The sequence below is a fragment of the Homarus americanus genome, unplaced genomic scaffold (assembly GCF_018991925.1).
Source record: "Homarus americanus isolate GMGI-L3 unplaced genomic scaffold, GMGI_Hamer_2.0 scaffold30535, whole genome shotgun sequence".
Taxonomy (NCBI): Eukaryota; Metazoa; Arthropoda; class Malacostraca; order Decapoda; family Nephropidae; genus Homarus; species Homarus americanus.
This window is the reverse complement of record NW_024732440.1, coordinates 3,223,309-3,246,638: the sequence shown is the minus strand read 5'-3', so window position 1 is coordinate 3,246,638 and position 23,330 is coordinate 3,223,309. Positions and strand designations below refer to the sequence as shown.

The following is a 23,330-nucleotide window of genomic DNA, read 5'->3' as shown; positions in this document are numbered from 1 at the left end:
GTCAACGGAGAAGCCAATGACAAGCAGATATTACAAAATCCGATAAAATACCAGCCAATGAAAAGTAGAGATCACAAAACCCGCCAAAACACTAGCCAATGACAAGCAGAGTTCAGGACCCATTCCAAAATAAGAGCCAATCACGACAGCGATCATCTAAGGGTTATTTCTAAGCTGTCAAACGTATACACTGCGGTCTTGAAGTATCAGTGTTTTTTGCTTTCAATCTAATGGGAGGAAAATGGATCTAGCGGGATTAGTTATTTGTAGAGCGGTTTTCTAGCGGGATGGCAGGGCAAATCAGAGGACTGCCGGCAATAATACGAATAGAGAATAACTGATTGCAGCTACCCCGTATACGCATGAATTGTACCGTTTTGCTTGCCGTTTCCCTGTTCCCTCCCCGTTTGGAGGTCTACCGTTCCTGAATCTTGGATTTTCCTTTCCCCTCCGGCCTCCCCCCCCTGCCTCTTCCCCTCCCTCACGACTCCGTCTGCATGCTGCCCTGCTGGAAGTCAGTTTCTAGCGGGATGGCAGGGCAAATCAGAGGACTGCTGGCAATAATTGGAGACAAATCGTACAGTATACTGGTAGGTGAGTCAAGATATATTAGTGTTAGCAAGTAATTTGGAACAGCAGTAATTTACTTGTAGCCTACAATGACGAAGTGAAGTAGAAAATTATTTATAATTGGCTGGTTAGCAGTCTGTAATGGTATGTGTATGTAACTTATTTCAAGTGTTTATAAAAATGATTTTCTACATTATTAAAATTTCCATTTGGATTATGTAAATTAGATTACTTGGGATTCCCTCTTTCGAATACATTTATCTCGTAACAATTCAAAACGATTTTTTTGGTAGTAACGTGCAAAAGAAAACAAATCTAGCGGGTTTGGGGGACTAGTCTAATGGGAACTTGCAGGTATATCTCCATTTGGCAGCACTCGGCCTCAGGGCTGCCAGATGGCCGTTTCCACGGCCAAATTGATCTAATTAGGCCATAAAAAGCTTCGCCTGGCCGTGAAAAAATTGATGGTCACGGCCAAAGTATTTGGCCGAATTTTGGAAAACACGTATTAATTCCTCATCTAGTGGATTTTGAAGAAAAGTCTAGCAGATTTTCAAATTTCACAATGAAAATGCTGGCCGGGAAGCTTGTCGTACAACTGGCAACCCTGCTCGGCCTCTGGGAACCTCAGTGACAAAACTCCCTTTGTGGAATGCACGTCGCCGTTGATACCCCTTCATCATTTTTTTTCCACAAATTAACGAGCTACGTCAACACGTAAGTAAATAAGACATCAACTCATCATAACATTTTCTTAAATTTTTCCATATTAAATAATATTTTTACTATGATTATAAATTATATGTACACCCACTAAAAAAATTATTTGGCAACTGTGTCATATTGTATCACGCCGTAAGGATGCCGAATAATTTTTTAGTGGGTGTACATGCACGAATAAGTAATTAGGTAATGTTAGTTAATTAGTTGTTTAGGGATAATTTTAGCTCTCATTAATAAATATACAGACTTAGCTCTACTGTTAATAATAATAATAATAATAGTAAACGGTTTATTAATAGAGTTGCAGCCGGTGGATGAAAATATACAAACTTACATTTGATTTAGACATAATGATATGCGTTGAATACATTTACAGGGCTGTACAGTACATAAATCAGGAGTTGTTAATGTGTGTGTGTGTACTTCATAGCTGTACACACCCTAGGCTCAAGGAAATTGTTCTGAAATGCGTCGTTTTCCATAATATACCTGTATATCTATAAATTCTTGCAGAAATTATCATACATGTACTTTTTGCACATTTTGAAACATCGTGTTACATGCTAAAATTGGTTGCCAAAGTGATGTATTCAGGCGCTGTCAAGGTCAACCAATTAACCTAACAGTACAGTTTTTATTTCCCGCCATAATCTCGTCCAAGGCCTACTGCTCTATCTCTCTCTCTCAGACATGACAGTATCACTATCACTTAAGTATGAATCAACATTATCAATAGCACACTTTTCAGTTCATTGTTGCCAATTCCTCATTTTTATTCTTAACTTTTCACTTAAACACAAAAAAATATACAGATTCATTATCATACTTAAATTGTATGAGAGTTTAAAGGGAATCTAACTAATTTATTGATGAAGTGATTATTTTATTTTCTGTATAACCATCATATTTTTTTAATACCCCTGTACTGTGATGACAATATTATGGGATAGTTAGAATCATTATACAATGCTTAGAAGAGTCGTTGGTGTTTTATACAATATTAACTGTAAATAAAATAAGATTTTTTTTCTCTCTCTCTTGTCTCTGAGTACTGTTGGGGAATCTAGTAACAATCCTATAACAATCATGCTGTGTTAAGCCACGACACCTATTTCTACTCCTACTACTCACTTCCATCCACCATCTGTCCTCCCACTGATTTTTTTTTACCCCTGTCACTTGGGATTTATGTTATATATGTATACAAGTGTGGTGATGTTTATTCTAGGTCCACCAGCATGTTGAGTGTGATGTGCCGTGTACTGGGTACAGGTGCGGGAATCAGTGGTTTGGTACGGGTAGTCAGCGTCGTGGGTGTGAGAGGTAGTGAAGGTGGAACTACAAGAATATCCCGGGCTCTCCACATCACCATGACACAACTAGCACAAAACAGTCATTTCAACAAACCCACGGCTTCCAATGACTTACCACGGCCGGGAGGGATCGCTTCTTTCATGCGTCTTCCTGTCCACACAACTACAGAAGGTTTGATCACAGTCTTAAGGCGGCGGCACACTGGGCACTTTCCTCCCAAAATGTTGCCCGTTTTTGCTGACCGTTGACCTGACGGCCTTGCAGCAGCAGCATTTCTGCTGTTGCGAGAAATGGACAACGGTTTGGCGGGGATCTTTGCTGGCCGGATTAGTGCTCAAGTGAGCTTGTAGGGGTATCGAGATATTAATGTTGTCTAGCACTCAGGATGGAAGGAAACTCTAATGTGGTTTTCTTATATAATATAAGTTATATGATAGACAGTCTGGTGCGTGGAGCTTGCTGGAGGAGGTGTTGCTTGTTCAGGAAGATGGGCAGAATGAGAGTTGGTTGGTGAGGAAGCTTAGAGAAGGACAGCTGGTGGGTCGCCATGCTCGCTGGCGGTAGCGAGGACCGCCAGGCAGGCGAGGAGAAGCGAAGGCAGCCAGGCAACGGCGGAGGAGGAGGTGTTGCTTGTTCAAGAAGAATGGTCAGAATGAATCTCAATGGAGAGACAGAGCTTATATACCCAGCAGCAGCCGCCAGTCCTCTATGAATCATGTTGGGAAAACCCGAGAAGTCGCCGGTCACTAGTTCCGTTGCTAAGATACGGTAACATCTGGTTGGTTGCTAGGGAGGATGGTAGCAGCTTGGTGACGCCGCTACGCAGTTGTAGGCAGTTGTAGGGGAGACGTCCACTACAAGCTTCATATAATTTCAAGTAAAAATTTAAATGAATCATGAAACAAATATAATTTATAATATAACACATACGGCGACATATTTCTATTTATTCGTCACTTTAAAACTTCTTTAGTATTATTAAATCATTATTCAAGATCTTCTTTGCTTCTTTGACCAGCCAGCGAGCAAATTTTTTTTATCAGAGTACCACATAGAAGGGTACAACCTTTTTCACAAGGGCAGGGAAGGTAGGAAGGGGGTAGGGGTCGCACTCTTCGTCAAGGATACATTAAAATGTTGCATTAATAAATCAATAAAGGGTGAAATGGGAACCGAGTCTGTATGGGTAGAAATCATGGAAGGAAGAGAAAAACTAATTATGGGAGTGATTTACAGGCCCCCAAGTCTGGGCAAAGAAGCAGCTCCTCCCATATGGCAGGAAATGAGTAGGGCAGCAAAATATAACAACCTATGCATTATGGGGGATTTCAACTTCAGAAATATTGACTGGGACAACATTGTAGGTGACTATGAATCTGAAGACTTCCTAGACGCAGTGCAGGACAATTTTTTGAAACAACTAATTACAGAACCTACAAGAGGTGACAATATTTTAGACCTAGTATTAACAAATAAAGAAAATATTATCAGAGATATCACAGTAGGGGAAGAACTAGGTAACAGTGATCACAGAGAAATCAGGTTCACCCTAAATTGGGAAACAAAAAACAATGACAATATGGTCAGAGTCCCAAACTTTCGGTTGGCGGATTATCAGGGATTAAGAAGGTACCTAGGTGAGGTCACCTGGGAACAGTCACGTCAGTCCCCAGTAGGAAGGGGTGAGGTCATAGATAAGAACATAAGAACATAAGAAAGTGGGATACTGCAGGAGGCCGACTGGCCCATACAGGGCAGATCCCTTTCACACCCATCCCAGCACTTCCATGTGCCTATCCAACTTCGTCTTGAAGCTCCCTAGCGTCCCCGATCCTACTATAGCACTCGGTAGCCTATTCCACATATCCACAACTCTATTACCAAACCAGTGCTTGCCTATATCCTTTCTGAATCGGAATTTATCTAATTTAAAGCCATTTGTTCTAGCTATTTCGTTATTACTGAGCTTCAGAACATCTTCCATTTTACCCTTGTTAATCCCACTTACCCACTTGAACACCTCTATCATATCTCCCCTAATTCTACGCCTCTCTAATGAATGCAAGCCTAAGCTTTTCAGTCTTTCTTCATATGGAAGGTTTCTAATATTATGGATCATTTTTGTCATTCTTCTTTGTACTCTCTCCAAAGAATCTATGTCCATTCTATAATGAGGACACCAGAATTGAACCGCATAATCCATGTGTGGCCTCACTAATGCTAGGTAAAGTTTCAAGATAACGTCAGCAGTTCTGTTACTCACAGATGACACAACAATTGATCATGATTATAATATATTCACTAGTATACTACATAAAGCACAAGAACAAAATATACCATACAGAAAAATTAGGTCAAATAAGAATGAGCCAGGGTGGATGACCAGAAAACTTAAACATGACATAGGAATAAAGAAAGGAATTTATAAGAAATTAAAGGGAGGGGAGGAGCAGCTCAGAAATAGGTATAATGAACTATCTAGGAATGTTAAGAATAAATGTAATGAAAGCAAAGAGAGACAATGAAGTCAATATAGCAAAAGATTCCAAGGCGAATCCCAAGGGATTTTTCCAGGTATATAGAACAAAAGTCAAAGACAAAGTTGGGCCCTTAAAGTCAGGGAGGGGAGAAGTGATAAATGGCAGTGAAAAAATAAGCAAAGCATTGAACAACTACTTCTTATCAGTTTTCACAGAAGAAATTCGCGAGGAAATTCCAGAGATGGAACTGATATTTTGGGGAAAGGAAGAAGAGAAATTAAAGAATATCACTATCAGAAAAGAGGATGTTCTTAAGAGGATAAATAAACTTTTCATCAGTTTTCGAATCGGTGGACGAGGGGCACAATTATGATGTGGTATATCTCGACTTTAGCAAAGCCTTCGCCAGTCCCCCACGAAAGACTAATTAGAAAGGTAGAAGCACATGGCATCAATCCTTAAATGGATTAGGGCGTGGTTACAGGACAGGAAACAGCGAGTGAGCATTAATGGCATTAAGTCTCATTGGAGCAACGTCACAAGTGGAGTTCCCCAAGGCTCAGTACTTGGACCATTATTATTTATTATATACATAAACGACATAGATATCGGCATAGACAGCAACATAAGCAAATTTGCTGATGACACTAAAATAGGATGTGTTATTAAATCTGACGAGGACTCTGCAAAACTACAGGAAGATCTAAACAAATTTTTTGAATGGTCTGAAAAATGGCAGATGAAATTCAACGTGGACAAATGTAAAGTACTCAGTATAGGAGATGTAAACAGGGAAACCAGATACCAGATGAACAACGATGCCATAGAGAAATCCGACTGCGAGAGAGATTTAGGAGTAATGATAAGTAGGAACCTTAAGCCAAGTAAACAATGTGTTTCTGCTCGTAACAAGGCTAATAAAGTACTTGGGTTCATACAAAGGAGTGTTAGTTACAAGACTAGCTAGGTCATCCTAAAACTGTATCTTGCTCTTGTGAGACCACACCTGGATTACGCAGTTCAGTTCTGGTCACCGTATTACAGAATGGATATGGAATCCTTGGAAAGAATTCAGAGGAGAATGACAAGACTAATCCCGGGCATTAGGAACCTTGAGTATAGAGATAGGTTAAAGCATCTTAAATTGCACTCCCTCAAGAGACGTAGAGCGATGGGCGACCTGATAGAGGTGTATAAATGGAAGGCAGGGCTAAACAAATGGGACATTACAAAGGTACTCGTAACAATGGTTTTAAATTAGACAAATTTAGATTTAGGCGTGAAATAGGTAAACACTGGTTTGGAAACAGAGTAGTGGATGAATGGAACAAGTTACCAAATATCATCATTAACTCGAATAAGCTGAATAGCTTCAAACATAGGTTGGATGCTTATATGAGCAATAGGGGTTGGGTGTAAACGGGACTGCCCAGTATGGGCCAATAGGCCCGCTGCAGTTTCCTCCATTCTTATGTTCTTATGTTTTTAAGACAAAATCCCCAGGGCCGGACGAAATTTTCCCTCGAGTCTTGAAAGAGTGTAGGGAACAGATTAGCGGACCCCTTGTAAATTTATTTACAAAATCATTAGACACCGGAGTTGTGCCAGACTTGTGGAAACAGGCAAATGTAGTACCCATATTCAAAAAGGGAGACAGAGCATCAGCGTCAAATTACCGGCCGATCAGTTTGACGTCAATAGTGGGGAAATTTCTTGAATCAATTATAGCAGATAGCATCCGATCGCATCTAGAGAAAAGCAAATTAATCTACGACTCGCAACATGGGTTTACAAAGGGAAAATCTTGTCTAACAAATCTACTGACGTTTTTTAGGAAAGTCTTCGAGGTAGTAGATAATGACGAAAATTACGATGTTATTTACTTAGACTTTAGCAAAGCATTTGACAGAGTACCGCATCATAGGCTAAGTTTATGGTAATATTTTATAGTTATCTGCGTGTTTTTATTTATTTCTGATATTTTCTATTTGGCTGAATGTTTTATGTCTTAATATTATATTTCGTACTAGGGAACTTTGGATAATATTTTCCTTATATTAAATGTGTAATAATACTTCATACTTGGAACTTGGTGATAATCTTTTCCTAATATTAAATATGTGATAATATTTCAGATCTAGATGCATGTTTCATAGGAGTACCACTAGACGTTGGGACATCCAACAGAAGTGGCACTCGTTTAGGACCTAGACAAATACGCTGTGAGTCGGTGCTTCTCAGACCTTACAACTCAGTGACTGGAGCGGCACCTTTCAACTGTCTCAACGTTGGTGATGTGGGCGATGTGCCTTGCAATATATTCAAGTATGACTTCTCCACGTTACTATCTTCTTAGAACTCTTGTCATATAACACTCTTCACCAATATTACTGTCATATAACACTGTCTTTGCCTATGTTACTGTCATATAACACTGTCTTCACTTCTATTATTGTCATATAACAATGTATTCACCTCTGTTATTGTCATATAACACTGTCTTCACTTCTGTTATTGTCATCTAACACTGTCTTCACCTCTGTTACTGTCATATTACACTGTCTTCACCTCTGTTACTGTCATATAACGCTGTCTTCACCTCTGTTACTGTCATATTACACTGTCTTCACCTCTGTTAATGTCATATAGCACTGTCTTCACCTCTGTTACTGTCATATAACGCTGTCTTCACCTCTATTATTATCATCTAACACTGTCTTCACCTCCATTACTACTATATAACACTGTCTTCACCTCTATTATTGTCATCTAACAATGTCTTCACCTCTGTTAATGTCATATAACACTGTCTTCTCCCCTATTACTGTCATATAACACTGTCTTCACTTCTATTACTGTCATATAAGGAGTCTGCAATAGGCCGGTTGGCCTGTGCATGGCAGCTCCTGTCGAGAGTTACTGCCACTCTCTATCATCCATGAATCTATCTAGCCTCCTTTTGAAACTTTCCAGAGTTCCCGCACTTACTACAAAGTTGCTAAGCTTGTTCCACTCGTCCACTACCCTATTTGTGAACCAGTTTCTTCCTATCTCCCTCCTAAACCTAAACTTATCCAACTTGAATCCGTTGCTCCGAGTCCTATCCTGCTCGGATATTATAAGAACTTTATCTATATCCCCTTTATTGATTCCTTTCACCCACTTAAATACTTCTATCATATCTCCCCGCACTCTTCGTCTTTCTAGGGAATGCAAGTTAAGTTTCTTTAACCTATCCTGACATGGAAGGTTTCTAAGTCCCGGAATCATTTTTGTCATTCTTCGCTGCACCGACTCTAGTGAATTTATATCCATTCTATAATAGGGGCACCAGAACTGAACCACATAATCGAGGTGCGGCCTGACTAGCGCAAGATATAGTTGCAATAAGACCTCTGCACTCTTGTTACTTACACTTCTAGATATAAAACCCAATACTCTGTTTGCCTTATTTCGAACATTAACGCACTGTTTTCTAGGCCGTAGGTCCGGGTTTACAAGTACCCCTAGGTCTCTTTCACAAGTCGACTTCTCTAGGTTGATGTTGTTAAGGCTGTATACATTGTCAGTATTTGTTCTTCCAATATTAAGTACGCTGCACTTGCTGGTGTTGAATTTCATTTGCCATATTTCAGACCACCCTGCAGTTTATTTAGATCCTCCTGTAATGCATTTGCATCCTGCCCTGAATTAATTTGCCGCCCTATTTTGGTGTCATCCGCAAACTTGCTTATGTCACTGCTGATCCCAGTATCTAAATCGTTTATGTAGATTATGAACAAGAGTGGGCCTAGTACTGACCCCTGGGGAACCCCACTGGTTACACGGCCCCACCCAGATTTACACCATCTACGCTGACCCTCTGGGTTCTATCGGTGAGCCATGATTTTATCCAATTTAAAACTTTCCCCTCGATACCATGAGCCTTAATTTTTCTCAGAAACCTTTGATGCGGTACTCTGTCAAATGCTTTGCTAAAGTCTAAGTAAATAACATCGTAATTTTCGTCATTATCTACTACCTCGAAGACTTTCCTAAAAAACGTTAGCAGATTTGTTAGACAATATTTTCCCTTTGTAAACCCATGTTGAGAGTCGTAGATTAATTTTCTTTTCTCTAGATGCGATCGGATGCTATCTGCTATAATTGATTCAAGAAATTTCCCCACTACTGACGTCAAACTGATCGGCCGGTAATTTGACGCTGATGCTCTGTCTACCTTTTTGAATATGGGTACTACATTTGCCTGTTTCCACAAGTCTGGCACAACTCCAGTGTCAAATGATTTTGTAAATAAGTTTACGAGGGGTCCGCTAATCTGTTCCCTACACTCTTTCAAGACTCGAGGGAAATTTCATCCGGCCCCGGGTATTTTCTTTTCTTTAGTTTATTTATCTTCTTAAGAACATCCTCTTTTCTGATAGTGATATTCTTTAATTTCTCTTCTTCCTTTCCCCTAAATATCAGTTCCACCTCTGGAATTTCATCGCAAATTTCTTCTGTGAAAACTGATAAGAAGTAGCTGTTCAATGCTTTGCTTATTTTTTCACTGCCATTTATCACTTCTCCCCTCCCTGACTTTAAGGGCCCAACTTTGTCCTTGACTTTTGTTCTATATACCTGGAAAAATCCCTTGGGATTCACCTTGGATTCTCTTGCTATTTTGATTTCATAGTCTCTCTTTGCTTTCCTTACATTTTTCTTAACATTCCTAGATAGTTCATTATACCTATTTCTGAGCTGCTCCTCCCCTCCCTTTAATTTCTTATAAATTCCTTTCTTTATTCCTATGTCATGTTTAAGTTTTCTGGTCATCCACCTTGGCTCATTCTTATTTGACCTAATTTTTCTGTATGGTATATTTTGTTCTTGTGCTTTATGTAGTATACTAGTGAATATATTATAGTCATGATCAATTGTTGTGTCATCTATGACCTCACCCCTTCCTACTGGGGACTGACGTGACTGTTCCCAGGTGACCTCACCTAGGTACCTTCTTAACCCCTGATAATCCGCCAACCGAAAGTTTGGGACTCTGACCATATTGTCATTGTTTTTCGTTTCCCAATTTAGGGTGAACCTGATTTCTCTGTGATCACTGTTACCTAGTTCTTCCCCTACTGTGATATCTCTGATAATATTTTCTTTATTTGTTAATACTAGGTCTAATATATTGTCACCTCTAGTAGGTTCTGTAATTAGTTGTTTCAAAAATTGTCCTGCACTGCATCTAGGAAGTCTTCAGATTCATAGTCACCTACAATGTTGTCCCAGTCAATATTTCTGAAGTTGAAATCCCCCATAATGCATAGGTTGTTATATTTTGCTGCCCTACTCATTTCCTGCCATATGGGCTGAGCTGCTTCTTTGCCAAGACTTGGGGGCCTGTAAATCACTCCCATAATTAGTTTTTCTCTTCCTTCCGTGATTTCTACCCTCACAGACTCGGTTCCTATTTCACCCTTTATTGAATTATTAATACAACATTTTAATGTATCCTTGACGAAGAGTGCGACCACCTCCCCCCTTCCTACCTTCCCTGTCCTTGTGAAAAAGGTTGTACCCTTCTATGTGGTACTCTAATAAAAAAATTTTGCTCGCCAGATTCATCCAAGTTTCGGTGATTGCGATGACGTCTACATTCTCGGTACATACAACCGCTCTCAGCAAGTTTATTTTATTTCTAACGCTCCTACTGTTTGTATAGTATACATTTAAACCTACCCTTCCCTGGTCCTGTTTTACCCCTTGTCCTGAGCAACTAATTTTACTTCCCAGAACCTGCTTGTTTTTTGACTCCCACTTTCCCCGACCTCTCTCTACTGGCGAAAGCCCCCCTTCGGAGTGACAATTTCACGCTCCAGGGATGCAGACAACGTTTTTACCCCCTCACGAGACAAGTGTACTCCGTCGCGACTGTACAGGTAGTCGTTGCCATAGAATCGTTGCCAGCTATCAATGAATACCCAACCATTGTTTGCACAATGTTTTTCCAGTCGGCAATTTATATCAATTGCCCTGGACAGCCATTCACGACCAACCCCTCTTCTAGGCAAGACTCCACATACTATCGGGATCCCTCCCCTATCTCTAATCTTCCCCAGCGCCTCCCTATACCTCTTGAAAAGTTCCTCACTCCTAATCTTACCTATGTCGTTTCCTCCCACACTAAGACACACTACTGGATTGGTACCCTCCCCTGACAAAACCCTGTCTAACCTCTCAGCTACATGCCCTATCCCAGCCCCAGGAAACCACACCCTAGTCCTACGTTTCCTATCTCTCGCACAAAAAGCCCGATCTACAAACCTCACCTGGCTGTCCCCAACTACCACGACCTTGCCTGTGGGCAGGGTTTGTACAACTGCCCTTTCCTCTCCTTGCTCCATACCGTCCTGCCTCTTCTCTTCCTCGCCAGCTTCCTGCAGCACCTGGTAAGGGTTACTGCACTCCACACCCTGGTCAGCTTTCCTGAGCCTGACCCTAGTCCCCTTGGAGACAACCACTCTCCACGCCTGCTCCTCCTTCGCAGGTGTCCTGCTAGGCAGGACACCTACCTGAAGGAGTTCCGTCCTGAGGGCTTCATTTTCCCCCTTTAGAGTGTCAACCTCACTCCTCAACTGCCCCAGCTGCCTTAACAGAGTGGCAAGGAGGTCGTCTTTCCCCACACTCCCCTCCTCTTCCCCCAAGACACAATGATCCAAGGCGGCCATTTTCCTTGGTCTCTAACGGGAGCACTTGCGGGCACGACCTTCTCCAAGCTGGGTCAGGTAGCAACGTGCCCCTAGTCCTGCACATGACAGGTATTAATGCTCGGACACCTTCAGGACTTATAAACAGTGTTGTGGTGTGTGCCCATAGCTTGCCAGTGGCGTGTGAGAACATCAGAGAGTACTACGTTAAGGTGATCGCGAATGGATGTATCCCTCTGACCTTGGGCGGCGACCATACCATCACCTATCCGATCCTTCAGGCTATCAAGGTAACCTCTCTCTCTCTCTCTTTACACTAAGCCTCTCACTCACTAAAATATGGTCTAAGCATACTTGTTTATCACCGTGTAAGTACCCAAGGTTACCCCCCCTGCACCTGTCACCCCACTCCCCCACATTGACAATCTGTCCTGGCTGTAGTTTTCACATCCCCCAGATCATACAGTCGCCTTCATTTATTCCTGGTACAGTAAAGGATGTGCCCTAATATTTTGCTTCACTTTTGTCTACCTTTGATAAATTTCATGTTAATTTACTAAGACTAAAAAAAAACAATTTAACAAAAATGGCACATTCATTTTCTACGACTTTATTTTTGACAGGTCTTGGGATATATCACTCATTTTATAATCCACCAAACCCTCGGGGCACGATACTTTTTGGGGTTGGCTGTACATCCCTCAGTCCATCCCAGTTTTACCAAAGGAAAAGACCTTTGATTTCTCTGTTGCTTTATTATCTCACACATCACTCATTGAGGTTGGTCATAGATGGAGAATTCAAATATAAAAACTCATTATCTGAATAAGGAAGCAAAAGAAGTGACCTGGATTTTTGGGCCGAAACTTGTAACCCCAACTTGAACCTTCACTAGTTCTTGTATCCATCTGTAGCTCCTGGTGTAGTCAGATTTTTTAAGTGAGATTTCTTCTTTTTTTTTTTGTCTTTGGCTATAATTAATACAGGTGAACTAACAATGTTACGTACACGAATAAATGACCCTGTCGCCAAGCATTAAATACTCACTTAGTACTGGAAGTCTTTGCCTAATAAAGAAATACAGTAAGGTTTAAATCATACATACCATTTATTCAATTCCTCAAACATTAACGAAATATTTTGTTTATCAGTGTTCCATTTTATTTAGTACATATGTAGATCAGAGAAGCACTTTTTCCCCACATTTTGTTCGTGAAAATATTCCCTGATTTATAATAGGTATTTCATCCAATTTCAGATAACTGATATTTTATGACATCACTTAGTTGGGAATTAGTTTTATCTTTGACTTTTAAGAAATAGAACAAGGACACATTACATACCGTGTGTTATAATAAAAGACGTTTGTGTGATCAGGCCAAGAGAGGTACAGTTGGGCTGGTACATGTAGATGCTCATTCGGACGTCAGTGATACCATGCTTGGAGCTAAGATCACCCATGGTACCCCCTTCAGGAGAGCACTGGAGGAGGATCTCATTGACCCTCGTGCCACCTACCAAATTGGTCTTCGAGGCTCCTGTCACACAGAAGATGGAAATGCATGGCAGCTGAGTAAGGTATGGTGATGAACATGGTAAATTCATTTTCTCTTCCAGTTTTGTGCTTCTTATCTGTGAATCTGAGACATCACACATTGTTGGGACCATAGATAGTGCACTGTGTGATGGTTTGGATTCACAGGTTCATGAGTGTCAGGGTTCATGGACTGAAAACACTTATTTGTGGGTGTACAGTCTCATGCATTTATACCTGTAACAATGTCTGGTACATTTTGTGAGATTTATTTTATCTTATTTTAATATATATATATATATATATATATATATATATATATATATATATATATATATATATATATATATATATATATATATATATATTTTTTTTTTTTTTTTTTTTAACAAGATTAGCCACCGGGCACAGGTCACTGACCACATCGGGGCCTGGGGGGCGAAAATGTAATAATAATAACGATAATAATAATAATTAGTTCTAAGTAAATAAAATTTATAATAAAAAAACAAAATTTAAAATAAAATAATAACAACAATAATAATAATACCAACAACACTGATGATAACAATAATAACACTGTACTACTACTACTACTACTACTACTACTACTACTACTACTACTACTTAACGTGGCCTCCAGCCTCCCCCAATAGACACACCTTCGCCACCATTTAATTACCTTAATATTAAATATCCTAATACATAAGTAGCTATCCTATCTGTGTTAAATTAGTTGAGCTGCAGATCTATGCGGCATTCAGTGACAGTAGCCAATATCTGCATCAGTTGTCGGAGTTGGGGCAGAAGCTCTCGTTCTCCTGAGGCAGAGCAAAGCCGACCGAAGGAGGGAGAAAGACAGTCGACATCACATCCAGGCTGTAACATAACTTCTCGGCTGCTGCTTCTGTTCGGAGATCACCTCCGCGAGTCTGGCGTAGAAACATCTTGCACTTGGTCCCATCCCACCAGAGGTTGTGAACACTAGAGGAGTGAAGCTGCCTTGATCAACGTTTTGAACTACTACTACTACTACTACTACTACTACTACTACTACTACTACTACTAATAATAATAATAATAATAATAATAATAATAATAATAATAATAATAATAATAATAATAATAATAATAATAAACCATAAAGAAATAAAAAAAAATCAATAGTGAGAAACAATATATGTATGTTGTGTTGTCGAAGTAAGAGAAACAATTGAAACACTGCAATTGTGTGCAAATGTGGCAGCAAGTCAGATCAGCAACCTGGGACTTGGTCACAATTTTCGTGATGCCATATGGCAGCAGGGCCTACCATTAGACAACACATTATGCTTCCAATATCTTCCCAGGCGGTAGTACCTCCCTGTTTGTGCAGCTGCCTACTACTTACTACCTACTACCTACACAGTGGTAGCACTGTGGAATGTTTATCCAGTATCTTAGTCTGGCTATTATTGTCTGGTTCCTTATGGCCATACCAAGAGATTTAATATGATGTAAACAAACACACCAGCCACTATACCAGATTAATGTAGGTGTTGAACAGCAAACACGTAGTGTAGTAACTCCCTCCCAGATGGTGTTAGGAGGGACCTCACATGGTGTAGTAGTTCCCTCACAGACGGTGTTATGAGGGACCTCACGTGGTGTAGTAACTCCCTTACAGATGGTGTTATGAGGGGCATCACGTGGTGTACGAATTCCCTCACAGATGGTGTTATGAGGGGCCTGACGTGGTGTAGTAATTCCCTCACAGATGGTGTTATGTGTGTGTGTGTGTGTGTGCGCGCGTGTGTGCACACAGGGTGGTGTACTGCATCTAGTGTGGCAGCATTATGTTAGTGTTAAGGCGCAAACACTGCTTGCATCCTCTTGCTTTCAGCTACCGCCGCTGGCTAGCCCCCGTGGCGAACAGGGAAGCAACTTGCATAAGTCTTTCCCTGCCAGTGCACAGCCTCTTCACCACCAAGACTCCTGTTGTGCCTTCTCGTAGCAGCACACAGTAACTGGGTGCCTCGTGGGCCCAGGATAGACCAACAGGGGATCTCGGAGTAGCAGTGGGCCTCAGAGGGACGGCGCATAGGCCCAATGGCATGTGGATAAGTCCTGGTGCTTACCAACCACTGCTCACTGCCTTATGGATTAACCTTGGTAGGTATAAGGCTATGGGATTAAACCCCGAACAAAAATCTGTGGTGGAGCTCCAACAAGACCTCAACGGCGGTGTAGGCGGAAGAGGTGACCAACATGGGAAGCTAAGGATTATACCGGCGGAAGAAGGCAATGTATGATGGACAGGCTACTAAGGCGAAACCCAACAAGCTGGGCTATCGGCAGTCCATTGCAGCTCTCCCTCTCCCCAGTCGTTGCAACACCTGCACCACTGGATCAGGAAAAGGGAGAGCCAAGATGTGTGGTTGCAGCCTGCACTCCTGCCTCACCACATAAATCAACTCAAGCGCAGCAATCATCCAACTCATCATATTCCTCATCATCAAACCCTTATACCCCAAAAGTCCTGTGGCGACGGACGAGTGGCGAAGGGGAAAGGTAGAGATGACTGCCGGGAGTCTCTAGTCACAACTCTGCACAGGAGTGGCATAGATGAGATGGTCGTTTATGCACTGGGATCTAGGCAGCAGTGCAATCCAGTCCTGTCTGTGCGACTGAGCAGCCCTTTCGAGGAACCACTCTGCTCACCCCATATGGGGAGGTGGCTAGAAAAGGCACCCTAAACATAGTCTACCTAAAGAACCAACCTGACTGGGCAACCGCACCCAGTATGGTCATCCTTATGCGGTCGAAAACACAATTATAATCACAGATCAAAACAAAAACAAACTATACGACCCCTTATGGTTGCTGCATGGAATATCAGGACCCTTCTGGATACTGGCACAAATGCACGTCCTGAAAGAAGAACTGCCCTTGTGGCAAAAGATCTGGCTAGATATAACATCGACATAGCAACCATTAATGATTCCCGGCTCCCAGACGAGGGTCGACTCACAGAACGGGGGTCTGGCTAAACCTTCTTCTGGAAGAGTAAGCCTGCTGCTGAGCGAAACCGCATTTATGGAATTGGCTTTGCCATCCGCCAACGCATCCTACACAGGTTAACTGACATTTGGCAAGGAATCATAGGGAGAAATGGACTAGACATGTGTAATCCCAATGGCCTACTCCTCCTCAGCAAGTGTGCTGCACACAACCTCACTATCACCAATACCTTGTTTAGGCAGGTCGACAAGTTAAAGGGTTCGTAACAACACCCACGATCCAAACACTGGCATCTCATTGACTACATAATTGTCAGAGAAAGAGATCGACGAGATGTCCTTATCACCCGAGCAATGCGTGGCTCAGACCTCTGCAACACTGATCATCGGTTCGTCAGAGCCAAGCTCTCACTTCTCGTCGCCTCAAAACGGCGAAGGCAGCAAGCCTCCAGAAGAAGAGCCAGCAGTAGCACAATATTTCAGAGAGTGGCTCGAACATGGGCTGATGAACAACCCAATAACAAAACAACCCAAATTGGATCTCAGGCCACGAATGTTGGGAAAATGAAGTGTGAAAAAAGCCGATTCTCCATCAACCGCGGTGACGTTATTTGAGGCCCCACTAGTTTGATGATGATCAGATCGGCCCTGGGGTCCACAACCTTCCCGACCATTGGGACCTATCTGAGAAGGCCCCGCTTTAATATTTTTGTTAACTGATTTCATAGGAAAATAATAGAACAGAAAGAATAAAACAGATCAGGAGTAAGAAAAGTTATATACTGTATGTTGTGTTGTCAACAGTAAGAGAAATAATTGAGACCCTACAATTGTGTGTAAATGTGGCAGAAAGTCAGATCAGCAACCTGAGACTTGGTCACAATTTTCGTGATGCCATATAGCAGCAGGGTCTACCATTAGACAACACATTATGCTTCCAATATCTTCCCAGGCAGTAGCACCTCTTTGTTTGATAGCTACCTACTACCTACAAGTTTATTAGGGATAAATTCTGTTTGAAATGTGGGTAAAATAGTCACTAAAATTATTCATGATGTATAGTAAATGAAGGAAGTTTATGGAGGATAGCATGTTATCTAGCGTAAACATGGCAGGTTTTCTCCAGGTACTACAGTTGCCTCCTGTACAGGTGCTCCTCTACTTACAAACGAGTTACATTCCTGAGGCTTGTTTGTAAGTCCAACTTTACTCTTGTAGATACCAAACATATTGTAAAAAATGAAAAGATTATGGATATTTAGTACAGCTATACCCTTTAATACAGCCTTAAAACCTGGCTCACTCTTCTCCTCTTAGGTAATGTTTGTTCTATCTGGAATTTTCTTCAAAATAATCCAGTCTCATCCACATTAAACACCTGTTCTGGCAGGTAACCCCCCTCAGTGATGATGTTTGTATCTCTGAAAGTTTGTAAGTTGAACGTTCTTAAGTATAGGAGCACCTGTACTAACACTGGACAATAAATTTTACAACAAAATAACAAATTCCACCAGGTACTACAGTGCCTCATATACTAACACTGGACAATAAAGTTCTTAACAAAATAACAAACATCCCAACGACCCCAAAAGAGTAATGTGCTGATAAATTATAAAAATATTACAATATTTGTTACAGGGGTTCAATGTGGTGACAGCTGAGGAGTGTTGGCACAAGTCCCTCACACCACTCATGGAAGAAATAAGAGCTAAGATGGGTGACAGACCAGTTTATCTCTCCTTCGACATTGATGCTATTGATCCAGGGTTCTGTCCCGGTACAGGTAAGTAGATTAGAATAACATTGACATGTTTATAATGATCCTATGATGTCTTACACTGATAAAAGTCTCTGTGTACCTGTATATACCATGTTATACCTATACATGTATTGTTATGGACCTTGTTACACCTACAGTGTTATATACCTTGTTATACCCACATTGTTATATACAATGATTATATGGAGAGAGAAATATGTTATATAGAGGTTTAACTTTTATGTTCAATAATGTCTTCTGATTGTAGGCACTCCAGAGATAGGAGGACTAACACCCATCCAGGCGCTAGAAATCGTACGAGGCTGTAGGGGACTTAACCTCGTGGGCTGTGATCTAGTGGAGGTAAGTGTGTGGCCCAGGAACTGTACAGTACAGTATACAGTATACCACACTGGGGGTAACTTATCAGTGTTCTTTATACATACATTCATACTACCTGCATCTGCTGCTTGTGAGCATCTGTTTAATCAAGCGGTGCTTATTATTTATTATTGAATTAATTTATTACGCCCCATGTCTTTTGGTGAAGAGGATAAACGAAAAGGAAAAGTAATAGAGACGTGACCGATCGCCCAAGCGGCTAACGAGCCGATCAATGGTGAAGAGGATAAAAGTAAAGTAAAATTAATATCACAGGAACATCAAATTTACTGGTCAAAGGCTGGGCCAGATACTTGTCAGCATCATGACTCTGAGTTTAAAGGAACATTAAGAAAATATGGTTCAGGTGAGCATCAGAAACACCATTTCCTCTCTTAAGTCTGCATTCTTCAGAACTTTGAGTAATGGCGAATCAGTAAAGAGAGAGTGGTTACTCTTCTCTAAATCACAAGGTAAACTCTACTGTTTAACATGTTTGCTCTTCTCTAGTACACTAAAAGTTCACCATTTGTGCATGGTTTCAATGACTGGGCACACACCAGCAGAGCTCTTGGGGAACACGAATGTTTAGTGGATCACAGAAAAACAACTCTAGCCTATGTACAGCTATCAAAAATCGGTAATTGTATTGGCAGTAGACTCCGCCATCAAATTGAAAATGAGAGGAAATATTGGCATTCATTACTTTTGCGTTTGGTAGAAGTAATAAAGTTTTTGAGTGAGCGTGGATTAGCGTATTCTTGAACTAATAAGCAAGTTTGATCCATTTCTGGCTGATCACTTTTCACGGTTTGGAAATGTTCAAAGTTATTTCATCCCCACCATTTGTGATGAACTCATTTTGGTAATGGGAAAAAAGGTTTTGTCAACTGTTTGCAAAGAGATTCAGAGTGCAAAATACTACTCCTTATGTTTAGATTCTACACCCGATACTTCAAGAACTGACCAACTTGCATTTACTATTCGGTATGTTTCTTCGTCTGGTGAACCAGTGGATCGTTTTTTGCTTTATCTTCCCTTCAGTAGTCACACAGGAGAAAATATGTGTGATAAGGTCCTGGACACATTGAACGAATTGGACATAGATATTGAAAATTGTCGTGGACAATCGTACGATAATGCTGCCAATATGTCTGGGATATATGAAGGTCTCCAAAGAAAAGTCAAAGATGTAAATAATCTCATTGATTATGTACCTTGTGCTGCCCATTCACTGAACCTGGTAGGAGTACATAGTGATAGTTGTTGTTTGGAAGCCATAATTTTTTTTGGTTTGCTGAACAAACTTTATGCTTTCTGCGTAGGATCTACACCTCTTTCGTCTATCTATCTTGACAAAGGGTTTCGCTCCAAATGAAAACAAGATTTTAACTTTAAAACTCTTGTCAAATATGTGATGGTCTTGCCATGCTGAGGCTACAAAACATTGTGCCTGAACTACAAAAGCCTATATGAAAACCTGAAAGACTTTTGTGCCTAATGATGATGAACCTGAATCTGTGAGGTCAGAGGCAAATGGATTAATTGTTGGCCTAGAAAAGCTTGAAACAGGTTTCATGGCAAAAATGTGGAATAGAATACTTATTCAGTTCAATAAAGTGAGCCTAACTCTGCAAAAGGAAAGCGTGGATTTGCTGACAGCCACATCATTGCTTGAGTCTTTAGAGGAGTTCACTGAGAAACTGCGTGAAAAGTTTGACGAGATTGAAGATGATGCAAAGAACACCATGCCATACACATAAACCATCATTATCAATATGAAGAAAAACGAAAGAGTTATTTTGATGAAAGTAAATCACCAGATGAAGAATTCACAGAATCCCCAGGTCAGATGGTTACAGTGCAAACTTTCACTCTAATCATAGGTAAACTGTAGACTTGTCTTGCACAACGTTAAGAAGTTTACAGAGGACTAGCAGATGATTTTGCATTTCTAAAATGTTTCTCAGTTCAAAACAGAGCATTTGCCAGCTCGAGTAATTCATCTCACATCAAAATACAGAGATGATTTTTATTCTGATTGTGCTGATGAGTTTGAAATTTTTTATGATTTTATGGTCAGATTGAAGGAGAAAATGGATTCACCACTGTCGATGCTCAAGTTCATAAAACATCAGAATTTGGAAGCAACTTTTCCAAATGTCAGCATAGCTTTGAGAATATTTCTGTCATTGCATGTCACAGTGTGTGAAGCAGAACACAGCTTCTCAAAAATGAAACTGGTGAAAAGTGAAAGGCGTGCTACAATGAGTCAAGATAAGCTGAACTGCCTTGCCGTAATGTCCATTGAAAGCGATCTAACACATGTGATTGACTTTGAAGTTGTGGTTCCCAGTTTGCTGCTATGAAAGCTCGAAAGGCTAACTTTTAGTCAAATACATCTATAAAGTGCTTTATCTAGATACAGTTGTTTCTTCCAATAAATTAATTAAAATGAGACATTCTGATTATTACAAATTTGTCAGATTTTATTTTATTGAAAGATCAATTTTATTTTCGGAGTAATCTACGTACGACTGCTGGTAATGAATGTATGCCACTTAAAACTTAGAGAAAACACTTGAAATGGCCTTATAGTTTATTATTTTATAAGTTGAATTCACAAAAAAAAAACATTAAATAAACTACCTTTATTTGAAATTTACAATGTCTTTCTTTGTCATGAAAAAAGTAGGGGGATGGGTAAGGGGGGCCCCTCTCGATAAAGTGCCCGGGGCCCTAGATTGTCTTAATGCGGCCCTGATTAAGCTTCAACCAGAATGTTAATATAAGACTATTGTTTTTTATTTTCAGGTTTGTCCTCCATATGACTTTGAGGGAACAACTGCTCTCACTGGGGCAAACTTGTTGTTTGAAATGCTCTGTACTCTCCCAGGTGTTGTTACCAGAAAATAAACCCATATACTTTGAAAAGGTACTGTACTTTCATATGTTTACAATGTAAGAAACACCTATTTTCCAAAAACATCATTGCTGGTTTCCACTTAACTGATGCATTTCAGAGCATAAACAGTAATATCTCTTAACCAGAATCCCCATTAGCCAGAACTCTCCAATACCCGGAATTCTAATTGGCTCGGAATTTTGTGGGTAAACTCTCTCCATTTCGGTTTGTGAACGAGTTTCCGAGGTTGAAAATCGGGGACATTTTCTGACAAAATTCCAGAAATTCACTCCATTTTTTTTGGGGATTCTAAGAGCAAATTCTGAGGTTGAAAAAATTCTAATGCATGACAGTGGTATTGTGAGTAATGTTTATATATCATCAACAGATTTATAGATATGTTTGAGAAATTATATATTTAAAAAAAAATTTTCATTTTAATTTTTCTAGAGAACTTAATTGTTTGTCATGTGCATTGTTGCTTTTCTGTGTTGTGTGGAGGCGCTGACATTCCAACACTAGTCTGATTTGAATATGCTGCTGTGTGACGACTGTGAAATTATGTACAGTATTATAAATGTGTGGAGGACGTTTATCAAGATAATTACACAACAATAGTCTTAGATTAGTTTAAGATACATTTCACTAATTTTGCGGCAAAAAGCATCACTAGTGAATGTATTAAATCAGAATTCTATGAAAAATTATACCTTTTCTAAAAAAAAAGGCAATACCACTGTTATGCATTTTTATCCCCCTATTTTTATTGGGTTTGATGAGCTTGGCTTGGATTAGGTATTATTTGATTATGATTTCAGTGTTCAACTTTTTGTCTTTAACTATTATGATGATAATTGTGGAAGTTTTGGCTGTAAACCACTTATTCAGTACCTCACTAACTTGTGTGTAAAAGCAGATAAGAGTGTCCAAATTCACCATTACCAAAGCTCCTACATAGATCTCTGTTGGTACATTTGGATCAGTTATATGTGGCACACATACTGAGGAATTTCTTTAAGAATTTTACTAATAGGCTGCAATAACTAATATCTTCAGTTTGCAGAGGAAGATGTATGCTACCTTTGAAACATATTACAAAACTTTTACTAATAAATAAAGGGACAATGAATTAAATTTAATTAATTTTTGTTTTGTTTTTATAACCTCCATAAAATATAAGGAAATATACAGGAAAATATTGTAAGAAAAATAAATATTTTTGTTTTTGGTGTTTAACTTGTAGTTTTCGGTGCTCAGATGAGCGGATCCATAAACACGAAAGCAATTTTTTACCTTTTTATAGATTAAGTAAAGTTTTCAAAGGTTTGTTTGGTGTTCTTTTTAGTATTTTATCCCACATTTTCCCTCTACTTCAAAACCCTGCCCACTGTAAGCAACCAATATTGTTGGTAATTGGGGAGGTCATGTTGTTTAAATTACTAAAAAAATATAGATTTGCACCAGAAACGCCATAGAAGAAAATCGATTCCCAATTAAAAAAGAAACCTGTAAAACACATTACTGAAATAAAAATCAGTGCCAGGTGCATCATCCAAATTTACCATATTTTCTTCTATAAATGTCAAAGGCGAATACAAGTGCACCTGATGGGGTTTAATGTTGTTATGGCATGATTGGCTTGCGTCTCCAACTCAGTTATGTATCAGTCACAGTCATTGGCCGAGAGGAAGTGCACCACCGCCACCTGTCGGCATTTTACAAACTAATGCCCGAGTTCATACAAGCAACACAGCTAAGTTACGAATCGTGAGTGATTCGTTCTTATAGAAGTTCGTATGGACTTCAGACCTCCCGACAGTAATGAACTTCGTATCTCAGCAGTGTTAGTGAATCTGGGTTCAGCCAATCAGTGTCAACTTTAACCTGGACCACCCTCAGGACCACCACCAAAGGAGTGGCCAGACTGGAGCGCCTAGCTTATACTACAGACAGGCGAGGGGTAACCTAATCGA

At 40.1% G+C, this 23,330-nt stretch overlaps 2 protein-coding genes across 2 annotated transcripts in view; one reads left to right on the top strand and one right to left on the bottom strand.

The window, feature by feature from the left end:
* Window positions 1-1,184: 1,184 nt before the first annotated feature.
* On the top strand, window positions 1,185-21,660 carry LOC121868770 (guanidinobutyrase-like). The gene is made up of 8 exons (XM_042369662.1): window positions 1,185-1,287; window positions 2,522-2,778; window positions 7,223-7,412; window positions 11,949-12,069; window positions 13,157-13,357; window positions 17,951-18,095; window positions 18,340-18,434; window positions 21,267-21,660. Exons 1-8 carry the CDS (start codon window positions 1,223-1,225, stop codon window positions 21,366-21,368), a joined length of 1,176 nt encoding a protein of 391 aa, XP_042225596.1. The 5' UTR covers window positions 1,185-1,222; the 3' UTR covers window positions 21,369-21,660.
* A 723-nt stretch (window positions 21,661-22,383) lies between these two features.
* LOC121868650 (zinc finger MYM-type protein 1-like) overlaps window positions 22,384-23,330 on the bottom strand; it is a 35,757-nt gene continuing 34,810 nt past the window's right edge. The window contains exon 3 of the mRNA XM_042369486.1: window positions 22,384-22,437. Coding sequence (XP_042225420.1) covers window positions 22,384-22,437 — 54 coding nt within the window. The remainder of the gene's footprint in view (window positions 22,438-23,330) is intronic.

Coding starts and splice junctions, on each gene's coding strand:
- LOC121868770 (XM_042369662.1), top strand. CDS start 1,223: ATGCACGTCGCCGTTGATACCCCTTCATCATTTTTTTTCCACAAATTA. Junction 7,413..11,948: donor GTGCCTTGCAATATATTCAA/GTATGACTTCTC, acceptor GTGTGCCCATAG/CTTGCCAGTGGCGTGTGAGA. Junction 13,358..17,950: donor ATGCATGGCAGCTGAGTAAG/GTATGGTGATGA, acceptor TATTTGTTACAG/GGGTTCAATGTGGTGACAGC.